The sequence below is a fragment of the Lynx rufus genome, unplaced genomic scaffold, assembly GCF_022079265.1.
Source record: "Lynx rufus isolate CCGP_SWC_20201006 ecotype Redwood Valley unplaced genomic scaffold, mLynRuf1.p SCAF_48, whole genome shotgun sequence".
Classification (NCBI taxonomy): Eukaryota; Metazoa; Chordata; class Mammalia; order Carnivora; family Felidae; genus Lynx; species Lynx rufus.
The window spans coordinates 205,214-220,812 of record NW_025814865.1 but is presented as its reverse complement, the minus strand read 5'-3'; the positions used below and the strand labels follow the sequence as shown (position 1 = coordinate 220,812).

At 54.9% G+C, this 15,599-nt stretch overlaps 1 protein-coding gene across 1 annotated transcript; it reads right to left on the bottom strand.

Moving 5' to 3' along the window:
- LOC124525784 (testis-specific Y-encoded protein 2-like) lies at window positions 1-12,396 on the bottom strand. Its single transcript, XM_047098367.1, has 9 exons — window positions 12,273-12,396; window positions 4,411-4,461; window positions 2,986-3,308; window positions 2,115-2,561; window positions 1,340-1,417; window positions 1,081-1,192; window positions 843-988; window positions 665-749; window positions 1-111 (listed from the first exon to the last, which is right to left on the bottom strand). Exons 1-9 carry the CDS (start codon window positions 12,394-12,396, stop codon window positions 83-85), a joined length of 1,395 nt encoding a protein of 464 aa, XP_046954323.1. The 3' UTR covers window positions 1-82.
- Window positions 12,397-15,599: the final 3,203 nt, after the last annotated feature.

Here is a 15,599-nt window from a genome sequence, read left to right as displayed (position 1 = left end):
CTTTCACGGGCAGGAGAATCTTGTGGACCATCGGTGAGCATCGGAAGGGTTTCCACTGGGGTCCGTGAAGTGCGATGCTCCTTCATAGTCTTCTCAAGATCGTGCATATCCCTGGGATATACGGGTACACACAGACAGAGGCACACAGACACACCCACACCCACATCGATACACACACACACACACACACACACACACACACACACACACACACACACAGGACAGGTGAGAGTCTCATCTGGGCCCTGTTTAAGGTTGCTTGAATGTTTCCAAACGGAAGGTAGAATGGGAGGGTGTGATAAGCTGTGCCAAAGCTGACAAGTGGCTCCAGAAGCCAGACAACATGTCAGTTGGTGGCAGGAGGCCTGAGGGTGGGGCTCATGGTCCTGGAATGACAGTTGTCACCGTGCTATCTGATGAGCCAGCTTGGGATGTCCCGCTCTGCTCATTCTTGTTGTCTAGCCCACTGCCCACCTTCAGCCTCCCCAAAGGGGCAAAGCCTCTTTGACACGTTACGTCTTAAGACTCCCTGTCTCAGGCCGATGCCCTTTTGACCTGGCGTCACCTCCTGTGCCACTGTGAGTCTCGGTGCCTCCGTGCAGAAGAGAATTGTGCCATGGGCCCCACGGCACACATTTCAGTGCCCACACCCTTGGCTGCTCACCTCTTTCCCTCTCAGTGCTCTCTCCTGGGGCTTCCTTCACCTTGAAATACGGCAGGGGATTGCGCCAAAGATCCTCTATGATTATCTGGTAGGGGAGACAGGCCAGGCCTCAGGTAGCTATCCCACGCAGTGGGGGAACCCATGAAAATCACCTCCCTTCCTCGTTACAGGGCCCCACCTCAGCAATCCTGCTAGAGCCGGCAACGCTGTGGTCAGAGAACCAGTTGAAGAAGTTGAGGCTGCTGTTGTCATGCCTGCGTCTGTAGGCCTCCTGTCTGTACCTTGGGTACCACTGGATGGGACTGGAATGAGACGCCCTATACCCTGCAGGAAGACGAGTATGTGAGAAGGCGCCAGAGAACTAATCACATTCAACCCTCCACCCACTGCCGCCCATGCATTCAGTGGACACTTACCAGCAAGGCCAAGGACATACTCCTTCGTGACGACTTCATTCTGGAAGTAGGGGTTCTTGCCAAAAAACAGCAGGATCGTCCGGCATTCCCTGGGAAACTTGTGTTCCTCCACCTGCCGTGGTAGAAATGTGGGGCAGAAATGTGAAATCTTGTTCCAGGAGACCCGCCCTCCCCTGAGGAAGGAACACACCACTTCTCCCCACCACCTCCCCTGCCCACACAGCCACCCACCCACACCGCCTCCCACTCCCAGGCCCACCTTCAGATTGGTCATGTGGCGAAGCATGCTTTCATCGTGCTTGCTAATCAGGGCTGACATCTGAGGGTGGTTCACAAACTGCTGCAGGTCAAAGAGCCTTCAGGTGCTGGGCATGAGAGAGCTCGACCCAGAGAACCAGTGTGGACAGCATCCTGGCGTCCTCCCCCAGGGACTGGCGTCCTCCCCCAGGGCCTCACGCCCTCCCCACGGGCTGCATCCAGGCCCACGGGGTCTCCGCATTCCGCAGGGCTCTGCTACACACGCACAGGAGGCTGTGCACGCCCAGACGCCCGCATCCACGCCTAGCCTTGTGTGCTCATGAGGACACTGAGGACGCTTACTTCCACACAGCCACACAGCACACATCCGGTCTCGCGCCGACCGGACCGGAGGGCATTCGCATCGCCTAACCCGCAGCAGGAGGCTTAGCGGGACCCAGACACGTGCCCCCACGCGGCTTTGCGTGGGAAGAAGCCCTCGGTCATTTCCCCGTCCTGGCCTGGACCTCCACCGCCACTCCCCACTCTCGCAGCGCTGTTTCCGTGCCAGGTGCCACGGACAGCACACGTGCCTCCACCACCCCAGCACTGCCCTCCTCCCACACTCATTGCAGAGCCAGGACCACTGGATGGGATCACGTTTGCACCTTCCCGGCCACTGGAGCGTGGCTTAGCTCCAGTCCCTGTCCCGGGTTCCTCTAAATGTCACCTCCCTTTCCTTCCTCTTGTGCAAGCCCAGCCCCCTCTGGACCCTCCCCCAGCAGCAGGAAGGATACAGCCTTGGCCCAGAAACCACGGATGCCCTGGATGAGGGCACTTCTCCGTTCCAGATGATGCCGCCGCCTCTGCCACATCCTGAGTTTGAGTCGAGCGTGCTCCCGGCTGGCTTGTTTATTCACGGGCTGTAGCTCTATCTGAAGGGCCTCCAGAGCCTCCAGCGGGGAAGGGCAAGGACGGAGGCCTGTCTCGAACTGCTCCTTCTTATCCTGCTTCACCTGCAGCTCCAGGGCTTCTTCCACCCATCGGCCTTCCTGCTCACGCGGCTTCCGTTCCTCCTCCTCCCGCTCCTCCTTGTCCTCCTTTCCTTCCACCTCCTCCTCGCCCTGCTGCTGCTCCTCCAGCGCTCCCTTCTCCTGCTCCTCTTCCTCCTCGGTTTGCAATTCTGCTCTCCCTTTAATGGCTCCCACGCCTTCCCTGCCTCCTCCTGCTCCTCCCCCTGGTCCTCTTCCCCTGCCACTGCTGCCGCCGCCGCCCCCGCCCCCGCCGCCCCCGTCCCGGCCCAGGTCCCCGCCGCCGCCGCCGCTGCCCCCCCCCGCTGCCGCCCCCGCCCCCGCTTGGATACCCTGGTGCTCCTGCTCCTCCCCTTTCATTTCCGCCAACTCCTCCTCCTTCCGCTCTTCCTCCTTCTGCTTGGGCTTCTGCTTCTCCTCCTCCTTCTAATCTTTTACTCCTGCTGCCTCTCCCCCGCTTCCTCCTCCTCCTCCTCCTTCTGCTCTTCTGTTCCTGCTGCTCCCCCTCGTCCTTCAGGTCCTCCTCCTCGTGAACCTGGACCTTCTCCTTCCCCGGCTCCTGCTCCTCGTCCTCCTCCCCCTTCTTCCTCTGGTCATGCCCCTCTTCCCCAGGCGCGTCCTCTTCCGCGGCCGCCACCTCAACCTCGTGCTCCACCAGGCCCCACAGCGCCTCCACCGCCACTATGTCATGCCCCAGCGGCACGGATATCTCGCTGGGGCCGCCCACCTGCCCCTCGGGTCGGGCCTGGCCTTGCTGCACAGGCTGTTCGCTGGTGGCCTGCAAGCCTTCGGCCTGCGCCACCTCCGGCCCTGCCGGAGACCCAGTGTCCCCATGGGCCCTCGTCTCTCGACCGCCCCCTTCCCGGTCGAAGGCGGCATGGGGCCTCCGGGCATCCCCAGTGTTTCGGAAACACGAGTCGCGCAACATGCGGCCCCGGCCCGAGACACGAACGGTGGCTCCTACCGACGACGAAGCGGGAGGTGAGAGCACGGCCCCCCTCCCCAGACCCAGTCGGGGGAGCCCGGAGGGCAATGGCTGGCAACTCGCTCCCCCTTCCTCCCAGAGCCCAAACGTCGACGGGGCGCATGCGCACGGTGCTGTACCCAGGATGCCTTGGCGGTGGCTATCGCTCTGCTGCCGCTGCCTCAGAGGCCTTTGTGGTGAGAGGGGTGCGCCTGCGGCTTTGAGGCTGAGGGAGCTCCAAGCCACGCCCAGGCTGCTTCACTGCCTTCAGGACCAATCATAGGGAGGGTGGTGTGCGTGGCTTCGGCGGTCCCGCCCCCTAGGTCACCCGGAAACTGGGGCGCGTCTGTTGCCTAGGCGGGAAGGCTCTGGGCCCCACGCAGTGCAACTCCTCCCGGGGGCTTGCAGCCGGCCCTCTGTGCCCTCTGGGTGTCCTGTTTGGCTTCTGGCCACGCGAAAGCGACCTTTGCATTCCACGGTGCGCTGGGCACGCGGCTATCTACACACACGGGTAAAGGGGGACCTCCACGCTTTTCCCACTTACACCGCCACCTTTGTTCATTGTGCCCCGAGTCCGACCAATCCACTGAGCGGATCACCTTGGCTGTCCGCGAGACGCACTTCAGCTGTGCGCCTGCTGTCTGTGCCCCCTGGTTTTCCATCTGCTCAGCCTCCTTTGCATACTCTCTACGTCCATCCTTGCTCCAAGAAGACATGTATGTCATGACAGCAGTCTAGCAGTGCACCGGCTAGGGAAGGTCGGTGACAAGAGGTGTGTGACGTGGGGAGGACGCCACACTAGGGGAGGCTGCGTAGCATGCGCGCTGCTCTTGCCGTTTGTCCCCGTTGCCTGCAAAGTGACACACTGGCAAGCACACACCGCCCCCCTCATGATCGGCTGCCCATCCCTCCCGTGTGTGGCAGTGCACAGGAAAGACCCGTGACCATGGGCCCTGGGACTCCTGGGGCTTGTGTCTGTCTCACGGACAGCGGTCCCCTTCCGCCCACAGTGCTTGGCCATCTTCTCACAGGGAGCCTCCCCAGGCCTTCGTTGGCCGTATGTCTGTTCATCCTGGTCCCATTTCCTTTACCACTCACTTAGGCGGCAGGCTGCCATGAGCGTGGGCGCTGACTCCAAACACTGTCCCCCTGTGCCACAGACAGCATGATTTCAAGGGCCTCCGAAAGGTGTCAGGGGGCTGGGGGATGTAGCTCTGGGAGGCAAGTGAGGGACACGCCCCAGGGTCTACACGAAGCCACATTACCACTTTGGGGAACCAATGAGCTGCAGAGGGTGTGAAGTGAGGGCAATGATGTGGTCTCCCTCCCTGTCAGGGCACTGGTGATGTGGACTCCCTGCCTGTCTCCTTCAGACAGCAGCAGCTACACACACACACACACACCCCACACAGAGCCACTGCAGGATTGGAGGCTCGAGATGCATTGCCTGGCCAGGCACCACACTCATGCGCTGCCTTTTCCCTTTGGTGGAATGCAGCGCTCCCCTCCCTCTTCATGGGACCAGGAGGCTGCCAGGCAGGCGGGGCCTTCTAGGATTGCCAAATTGGTGTGCCGGGCCCTGTGGCCAACATGTTGCTTCCGTGACACAGAAGAGGTTCCTCCAGACTCGCTGGGCCACGTCAGGAGACGTACGGGGTACCGAAATGCTCCGGGGTGGCTGTGATATACGAGGCAGCACACCACAGCTTCAGGGGACAGCAATGCATAGAAACGCAGGTGGATGGGGAGAGGCTGAACAGGTGGTAGGGGGCTGAGAGGGGGTGGCCACTGTGACAGACAGAGAGGCAAACATTTACCCCGAAAGGGAGAGGAACAGGTCCAGTGGTGAGCCCTCAAGCTGCCCTCAGCAGAGGATGTAGGGGGTGGGCAAGACAGGAAAGCAGGCCCAGACCCTGGTGCACCTGGCCTATGCAACTCACTCCCTCCAGAGAAATGGGGCCGGTCAAACGCCCATGCATCGCTGGAAGACCCCGTGGCAGGAACGTGGGAGCAAGTGTGGGTCCCAGGTGCAGGGACTGCCTGGGACAAGCAGGCAATGCCTTTCAGTTTGAACAACACCTACCACAATATTGGGGCCCAGGGGCCGGGCCCCAACTTCGCAAGGGACCCTAGACCAGCCAGGCCTGTCTCTGCAGGGTCATCCGGGAGGATGTTCACCGAGACCCACACCCTGGCTGGGTACACAAGGCCTTGCGATGATCCCCCTAGGCCGGTCCAGGAGCAGGACCGGACTTACTCAGGCTATCTGCTGCCTCCCTCCACTAATCCCCACTTCCTCGCAGGGAACTTTGGTCCTCCTCCACTGGGCCATGCAAGGCCCAACCCCAGCTTGCCCCTGGCCAAGGCAACACAGGACGAGCGGGCCCAGGCAAAGTCCAGGCTTTCCTCCCGTCACGAAAGGTGATCAGCTAGCTCCGTGTCGATCCCAGGAGCGAAGGGACTGCACTCGCTGGACTTTGGCACTTGAGCCTCCCCCTTACCCACCAAGTCAGGAAAGCCCCCAGTCTCTCTCCTTCGCTAGCCAACGGCCTACACACACTCACTCGGGCACAAAGATGCACGGCCACACGGCACGTGGACACACACACGCACGCGCTGCCAGCACAAACGCTAGGTCTCAGGCAAAAGTACTCACAGGCGCCAGCCACAATACACTCACAGACACTCTACTGGACCTCTGCACTCACTCATGCCCTCTGCCACATCCCACTCACGAGGCTAGCGCCTCCCCACGACCCACACTTGCTTCCCCCCCTCACACAACACATGCATTTGTCCTGGGGCCCAAACCCGGCTGAAAACTAGGGCAGATTCAGGACTTCCATTGGGTCACGGAAGCTGGCATTGAGATGCCAAGGAAAGGGAGCCACAACTGATACCAACCTTACAGTACCAATGGCATTGGAACATGGCATGTGGAGAAACAGCAGCCACGACTAGGTTCCCAGCCTCCTCGGCTCCTGCCCTTTCTTCACACCCTCTAAACACTGGGGACTCCCTTGGGTGTCAGTACCTCCCAGCTGGCTGCAACCTACAGGGCAAGGGCCAAGGGACTGACCTTTCACAGTTCACATGTATACCCAGCTTGTGTGGGCTGCCTGGAGGCACTCACGGCTTAGGAGGTCTGGATGTGCTCTGACCCCGTTACTTACGCGTTCCTTTGTGTGTTCCCTTGCAGCCCTGTGCCATCAGCAGCCTACTATGTCCATAAGGACATGCACAGCACACGGAAACCCAGATGCACTGATACTGTCCAGGGACAGGACAGAGACAGAGAAAGAGAGACGGAGGTGGGGGAGGGAGAAAGCGTTCCCTAAAGAAAATGATCACAGGGACTCAGAGACAGACAGACACCAGAGGGACATGGAAGGAGGCAGAGGAAGGAGAGTAAGTCATGACTATAGATAGCCACAGAGGGGGAGTGTGTGTGTGTGTGTGTGTGTGTGTGTGTGTGTGTGTGTGTGTGTGTGTGTGTGCCAGTGCCTGTGCGTGTGCGTGTGCATGCGTATGAATGGGTGAAATTGTCTGGGACTGAGACAGGGGTGTTGCCACGATTCCTGGACTCTCGAACGCCCTCTTCCAGCAGAACGGAGGCCCGGTATTCTCAGGAGTCTCAGCGTTTTCCGGAACACGACTCATTCGCTTTGGGGCCCTAGCCCATCCTCAGGCTGGGGCCATAGAGCACACGGAGTGGGAACATGAGACATGAGGCTCCAGACTAGGCCCAGCAGGTGGAGCGTCGAGGCCCAAGGTGTTTAAATGCCTGCTGCCTCCTTCTGGAGCCCACCAGCATTTGGGAAGCACGCCCATGGCCCCGTGGCCCTTCGGACACTGCAGTAGTTGTGGCTGTGGCTGGGGCTGTGGCTCTGGCGGTGGCTGTGGTGGAGGTGGGGCAGAGGCAGGGCACTGAACTCTTTGACCGTGGGTCCTTGGGGAGAAGGATCTCCAGACCAGACCCAGACAGTTGGCTGCTGTTCAGGAACAATCAGCAGGAAGGGAAGTGGGCGTGGCTCCAGCATTTGAGCCCCTTCCTCCCCTTCCCGGGTCTGGAGCCAGTGCTCTGCCTCCCCCTCCAGGGTGGCCTCCCTGTTTGGTGCATGTCCTTTTCCGCTTTGTCATCGACCACAACTGTCCTGTGGGATAGCTCATATCGGAGAACTGGTGCTACAGATCTCACCTCTTTGGGGAGGAGCCAAGATGGCAGACAGCATGGAAGTTTCTTAAGTGTCTCGTGTGCATGAAATACAGCCAGACCAACACTAAACCATCCTACCCACCCAGGAAACTGACGGGAGGATTAGCACAGCAATCTGCATATCCTGAACCACAGACTTCAACAGGTACGTGGCATGGAGGAGTGAACTTGGAGAGCGAGGAGGCTCAGGAAGGGAGGTGCTTCTGTGCCCGGAGAGGCGAAGGAGACTGGGCAGGTGGAAATTTTACCAATTTTCTTTAATATTCTTCTACATTATTCTTTCCTTTCGTGTCTATATTCACAAATTCTGTTTTACTCCCATATTCTCCTTCTAGTCTATTTCAGTGTTTTGATTTTTCAAATTCTCGCAACATTTCCCTTTGTAATATTTGTTATTTTCTAAATTTTTCTCCACTCCCACTTTTTTTCTCTCGTGTCAAACCCCTTTCAACACCCAGATGAAACATGCCTAGAATCTACCATCATTCATTCCCTTTTTTACGTGTGTGTTTTTAATTTCTTTACTTTTAACATTTTATAATTTGAATATTTCATTTGAATTTTCTACCTCATGAGTTCCTTTTCTCCCTTCAAAATGACAAAAGGAAGGAATTCACCCAGAAAGAAAGAGCATGAAGCAACGAGAGCCAGGGATTCAACCAACACAGATACAAGCAAGATGTCTGAAGCAGCATTTAGATGTCTGAAGCAGCATTTAGAAGCACGATGATAAGAACACTAGCTGCGGTCCAATGTAGATTAGAGTCCCTTTGTGCAGAGAAACCATGAAGTAAAAACTGGCCAGAATGAAATTAAAAATGATATAACTGAGCTGCAATGACGGATGGATGCAGCGGTGTCAAGCATGGAGGAGACAGAACAGAGAATCAGCGATATGGAGGACAAACTGATGGAGAATATGGAAGCAGGAAAATCGAGGGAGATTAAGGAAAAGAGCACGGTTGAACAATTAGAGGAATCAGTGACTCATGCAGAGGGAACAACATCAGAATCACAGGGGTCCCGAAGAGGAAGAGAGAGAAATAGGGGCAGCAGGGTTATGTGAGCAAATCATAGTGGAAAATTTTGCTAACCTGAGGAAAGACACAGCCATTGAAATCCAGGAAGCACCGAGGACCCCCATTAGATTCAACAAAAACTGACCCTCAGCAAGGCAGCAAGGCATATCATATTCAAGCTCACAAAGTACTCAGGCAAAGAGAATCATGAAGGCAGCAAGGGGAAACAAGTCCCTAAACTACAAGAGAAGATAGATCAGGTTTGCAGCAGACCTACCCAGAGAAACTTGGCAGGCCTGAAAGGGGGGGGGGTAGGATTTGTTCACAGTGCTGAATTCGAAACTTACGCAGCCAAGAATTCTTTATCCAGCAAGGCTGTCATTCAACTTAGGAGAGAGAAAAAGGTTCCCAGACAAACAAAACTTAAAGGAGTTTGTGACCACTGAATCACACCTGCATGCAATTTTAAGGGGGGACACTCAGAGGGGAGAAATGATTATCTATCTATCTATCTATCTATCTATCTATCTATCTATCTATCATCATCTATCATCTCTCTATGTATATGTATATGTATAAGTATACTTATAATTCTATTTTTATTTATTTATATTTATTTATATTTATAGGTAGAAATATAATTAGATATATAGAGATATATAGATATATAGATGTAGATGTAGATATAGATATAAAGATATATAGATTTTTTTTCTCCAACTCTTCAAAGAAGATAATGGCCATAAATTCATAAATTTCAGTACTCAGTTTATTTTTTTTCAACGTTTATTTATTTTTTGGACAGAGAGAGACAGAGCATGAACGGGGGAGGGGCAGAGAGAGAGGGAGACACAGAATCGGAAACAGGCTCCAGGCTCTGAGCCATCAGCCCAGAGCCCGACGCGGGGCTCGAACTCACGGACCGCGAGATCGTGACCTGGCTGAAGTCGGACGCTTAACCGACTGCGCCACCCAGGCGCCCCTTTCAGTACTCACTTTAAATGTCAGTGGACTCAATGCTCCAATCAAAAGACATAGGGGAACAGAATGGATGAGAGAACAAGCTCCATCGATATGCTGTTTACAAGAGACCCACTTTAGTTGTAAACACAACTTCAGAGTGAAAATAAGAGGATGGAGAATCATCTGTCATGCTAACGGTCAGCAAAACAAAGCCAAAGCAGCCATACTTCTATGAGACAATCTAGACTTTAATGTAAAGACTGTGTCAAGTGATGCACAAGGGCATGATGTCATAATCAAGGGGTCTATCCACCAAGAAGACCTAGCAATTGAAAACATTTATGTGGCGTATTTGAGAGCAACCAAATACACAAATCAATTAATCACAAACATAAGGAACCTCATTCTTAGTAATGCCATCATAGGAGGAGACTTCAACACCCCCCTCGCTGCAATAGACAGATCATCTAAACAAAAAAATCAACAAGCAAACGGGGGCTTTGAATGACACACTGGACAAGATGGGCTTCACAGATATCTTCAGAACATGTCATAATAAAGCAGCAGAATATACGTTCTTCTCCAGTGCTCATGGAACATTCTCCTCTACAGATCATATCCTGGGGAAAAAAGTCAACCCTAAGGAAGTTCAAAGAGATCGAGGTCACACCGTGCATATTTTCAGACCACAACACGACGAGACTCGAAATCAACTGCAAGAAACAATTTGGAAAGGTAACAAATACTGGGAGACTGAAGGACAGCCTACTAAAGAATGAATGGGCTAACCAGGGTCTTAAAGAGGACATGAAAAGTATACGGAAGTCAATTAGAAAGTATATGGAAATGATAACACCTTTATATCCTTAAAGAGGATATGAAAAGTATATGGGAGTCAATGAAAAAGTATATGCGAGTCAGGGATAACACCACAACCCAAAACCTCTGGGACGCACCAGAGTCGGGAATAAGAGGACCTATCTAGCAAGTCAGGTCTTCCTAAAGAAGAAAGAAAGATCTCAGAGACACAACCTCACCTGACGCCTTAGGAGGCTGTAAAAAGAACACCATAGGAAACCCAAAACATTCAGAAGACAGGAATTAACAATGATTAGAGCGGAAATTAATGCTATTGAAACCAAAAGTCAAACAAAACAAAAACACACACAACCTCAAACAAACAAACAAACAAACAAACAAACAAACCAAAATAGGAGAACAGATCAATGAGCCCAGAAGCTGCTTCTTTGAAGGAATTAACAAAATTGATAAGCCAGTCATCAGTTTGGTGAAAGAGGAAAAGGAAAGGGCCCAAATTAATAAACTCAAGAATGAAAGAGGAGCGATCACAAGAAACACAGCAGAAAGGCAAACAATAATAAGAGAACTTGGGGCGCCTGGGTGGAGCAGTCGGTTAAGCGTCCGACTTCAGCCAGGTCACGATCTCGCGGTGCGTGAGTTCGAGCCCCGCGTCAGGCTCTGGGCTGATGGCTCAGAGCCTGGAGCCTGTTTCTGATTCTGTGTCTCCCTCTCTCTCTGCCCCTCCCCTGTTCATGCTCTGTCTCTCTCTGTCCCAAAAATAAATACACGTTGAAAAAAAAATTTAAAAAATAAAAAAAAATAATAATAATAAGAGAACTTTAGGAGCAATTATTTGCCAATACAATGGGCAATGTGGGAGAAATGGACAAATTCCTAGAAACATACACACTACCAAAGCTGAAAGAGGAAGAAGAGCCAAATTTGAACAGACCCATAGCCAGTAAAGAAATCAAACTGCTAATCAAAGACCTGCCGAAGGAAGAAGACTGCAGGGCCAGATGGCTTTCCAGGGGAGTGCCAGCAAACATTTCAGGAAGAGGTAACACTTATTCTCTTGCAGCTGTTCCCAAAATAGAAATGGAAGGAAAACTTCCAAACTCTTTCTATGAAGCCAGCGTTACCTTGATGCCAAAACCAGAAAGAGACCCCACTAAAAAGGAGAAGTATAGACCAATTTCCCTGATGCACATGGATGCAAAACTCCTCAACCAGATATGAGACACTCGGATCCAACAACACATTAAAGTGTTATTCACCACGACCCAGTGGGATTTGTACCTGGGATGCAGGGCTGGTTCAACATCCACGAAACAATTAACGGGATTCATCACATCAATAAAAGAAAGGACGAGAACCACAGGATCCTCTCAATCGATGCAGACAGAGTGTTTGACAAAATACAGCATCCTTTCCTGGTAAAAACCCTCAAGAGAGCAGGGATGGAAGGAGCACCCATCGAGATCATAAAGCCATGTATGGACGACCCGACGTTACTATCATCTCAGTGAGCAAAAGCTCTCAGCTCAAGTCACGAACGAGACAGGAATGTCCACCCTCTCCACTGTTATTCAACATAGTATTGGAAGTCTGAGCCTCGGCCTCTTCACCCTTCTGCTCCCCCTCTTCAGCTACTGCTCTTCCAGCCCTGGCTCTACCTTTTCTCCTCCTCTTCTTCTCCCTCTGCTCACGTCCTCCTCAATTTCCTCCCCCAGCTGCTCCTGCTCTTTGACTCGTGCTCCTCCTCTTGCTCGTCCTGGACTTACTCCTCCTCCACTTCTTCCCTCGCCTGCACCCCATCATTCACTCTTCCTCCTCCTCCTCCTGTAACTCCTCCCAGTCGTCTTCCTCCATCTGATCCTCCACCTCCTCCTCCAACTCTTCCTCCTAGGCATCTTCCTCCTTCCCCAGGTCCTCTCCTGCTACTGCCCTTCCTGCCCTACCTCTGACTTTTGACCTCCTCTTCTTCCCTCTGCTCTCGTCCTCCTCAACTCCCTCCTCCAGCTGCCCCTGCTCCTTTGGCTCGTGATCCTCCTCTTCCTCGTGCTGCACATCATCCTCTTCCATTTGTCCTTCTCCTGTACCCAGTCATTCACTCCCCCTCCTCCTCCTCCACTTCTTCTTCTAACCCCTCCCAATCCTCTTCCTCCAGCTCCTCCCGCTCCTCCTCTTCCTCCTCGGTCTCTTCCTCCTTCTGCTCCTACACTTCTGCTCACGCCATTCCAACCCTGGCTCTACCTTTTCTCCTCATCCTCTTCCCTCTACTCTCGTCCTCCTCAACTTCCTCCCCCAGCTGCTCCTCCTCCTTTGGCTCGTGCTCCTCCTCATCCTGGACATCCTCCTCCTCCACTTGTTCCCTCTCCTGCACCCAATCATTCACTCCTTCTCCTCCTGCTCTAACGCCTCCCAGTCCTCTTCCTCCAACTCCTCCTCATCCTCCTTCTCCTCCTCGTCCTCGTCCTCCTCCTCCTCCAATGCTTCCTCTGGTCATCCTTCTCTTCCCCAGGCACATCTTTGTCCCTTAAGACCACCACAATCTCCTCTAAGAATGGGAGCAAAAGCTCTCGCACTGCCCCCAAGCCATCCGCAGTGAGCACCGGACCCTGGGGCATGGGCCCTCACAAGCCATCGTGTCCCTGCAAAAGGAGCCTGGCAACCTCCCGGGGAGACCTGGTAGTGGGAACCTGGGACAGCGACAGGGTCCCCGGTGCAGCGACACCCAAGGGACGATCGTATCGTGCTCTGTCTTTTCAACAACACCTATAAGCGGTATCGGATCTAGAGGCCAGGCCCCAACGGGCCTCACATGCGGCCCCTGACCAGCCAGCCCTGTGTCGGCAGCGCCATCCAGGAGGAAGCTCACCGACACACATGCCATGCCTGGGACCCCAAGGCGCTCCGATCACCCCCTAGGCAGATAAGGCCAGGGCTAGGTTACTCCATGGGACCTGATGCATCCCTACAGTCGTCCCCAATTCCTTGTAGGACAGGTCGGACTTCCTCCACTGGGCCATGGGGTCTCCATGCTGTCCAGCTGGCAGCAGCCAACACATGACCAGCGGTACTGGGACACTGTCCAGCCTTTCCTCTCATGCCGGACGGTGGCCGCGTCTTTACCGAAAGCCCTGTAAGGGGGCAAAGGGCTGTGGGGAAGGCAGGTAGGCGGGTAGCCAGGCACAGATGAGACCACCCGCTGTGATCCCGCAGGGTCACTGGGACTTCAATCCATCTGGCCCACACGCAAATGCTAGGGATGGGGCTTTGGGGGCAGTGCGGCTTCAGGCTTGCAGCTTCAGCGTCAGGGAGCTGGGCACACACACCTGTGGGCAGAGCCGGCAGCAGACTGGGACCAGTGTTCCTCCGTAGGCCCCCTTGACCCTCCACCACCTGAGAAGAATATGGGGGGTGGGCTGTAAGGCTTTAGACTCCCCAAAGCGCACACACAGTGGGCCACGTGCTGCCCGCTGCAGTTTGGGGCGGGGCGGGGGGAGCACGGTCGGGATTCCTGACTCCAATGCCCACAGCATTCTCCGTCGACATGCAACCGCTGAGACACTGAGAAAGGAACCCAGTTCCCCATGTTACATGAGGCCAGGAGTCGACAAAGCCTGAGGCTAATCAGGGACGCCCGCACAGGGGCTGAGAGGCTCATGCTGGCACCACTTACGTGCAAGGGGAACAGAGTTCTGGGACACACCTTGACATGTCCCGAGCCCAGCTGCAGCGGCAGTGGTGATCTAGTGTGGCGGGGAGAGGTGTTGCAGGCAACGAACTGTCCCCTAAGAGAGCAGCTGGCAGGCTGCTCACCTGCCCATCCACACTCGGATCCCCACACACCACACTGCTGCGGCACTCCAGGGGGACGCAAGTCACCTGAGGGCTAGGGTCCAAGCTCCTCCCTTTCCCTGGGCCTGGTGCACAGGAAGCAGAGAGGAGAGCCCCGAGGAAGAGCTGACTGGTGACAACACATGGCACGTCGCCTAGAGCAGAGATTCTTGCTGGACGCCTCCCTCCAGCGAATTACCTACGCCCTCTGCACACAACGTAGCCTGACAGCTTGGGTTCTTTAGCTACTCTGTGCACAAAGTCTGGGCACAACCTTGTAGCCCCTCCGTATTTGCTACTGTAGGCCCACCAGGGCAACTCAACACACACACACACACACACACACACACTCACTCACTCACTCACTCACATAGGCACACACTAACACACACACAAGCACACTCACTCACAAGTGGTCCACTGGCCGCTGGGCACAGGCTTTCCTCCCCTCGGTCCCCGTCTTGACCTTGCACCAATTTCCCTTTTGCACCTGACTTGAGCCCCCTGGCAGAGCAACGGTTGCACCGTCCCAGCGATTACCATCAGGATTCAGGAGGGAAGGGACTGCACTCTTGTATTGTGGCACCTGACCGTCCCACATAAGCACCTCATCCACAGAGACCCCTGTGTCTCCTCTTGTCTCGCCAGCGGCCTACACACACACTCCCGCACACACAGAGACACACGGCTACGCAATTGCACGAACATATGCACGCACACACTGCCGGCACCACCACGGATCTCAGGCCCAGTGTGCCACAGACGCCCACACACACTCGCAGGAACTCACGCTGGATCTCCGCCCTCGCGCGTACTCTCTCCATGAAATCCCACTCATAAGCCTCTGTGCTGCCCACAACCCACACCTGCCTCTTCCCCTCACACATCTCCCATCCTGAGCCACTGTCTCAGGACAGGGCTCGGGGTCAAAGGGACCCCGGGTGTGGGAGGCAGCAGCAAGGTATACTGGCATCGACTGTGAGAAGCCTGCCTACTCCTGAGTTCTCCGGGGACACGGGGCCTTAGCTCTGATCCTCACTGGAGGCGTTGCTCACTGGATTCTCTCTCACCAAGGAGACGACACCCCTCTGGGAGCAAGGGTCCTGGCTGAAATTCCCCAAGTCCTGGCCACACTGTACCAGGACCCAATGGACCAATTTGCTCCCGCTGTGCAATCCCCTTCCCTGCCTTTCGGCTCTGGCCTATACAACAAGTCTCCACATAACAGGTCTGTCTCTTCCTCCTCCTCCTTGCAGACTCTGCCTGCCCAGGAAGGCAGGCCTCTGTGCACATGGCAACACCTGCCCCACACTGGTACTGCACCTCTCCTGCACACACAGAATCACCCTGGCAGCGGCTAGGACAGTCACACTCAGGTTCCGTCCTCGTCGTCCCTCCTCGGGTCCCCCATAACACACACACACACACACACACACACACACACA

What these genes read in the sequence shown, in the direction of transcription:
- LOC124525784 (XM_047098367.1), bottom strand. Translation starts at nt 12,396, where the DNA reads ATGGAAGAGGATGATGTGCAGCACGAGGAAGAGGAGGATCACGAGCCA. An exon ending in TGGTGGAGCACGAGGTTGAG is followed by an intron (nt 2,562 to 2,985) that starts GTGGCGGCCGCG and finishes GGCAGGGGAAGA; the next exon opens with GGACCAGGGGGAGGAGCAGG. An exon ending in GTGGTTTCTGGGCCAAGGCT is followed by an intron (nt 1,418 to 2,114) that starts GTATCCTTCCTG and finishes GACCTGCAGCAG; the next exon opens with TTTGTGAACCACCCTCAGAT.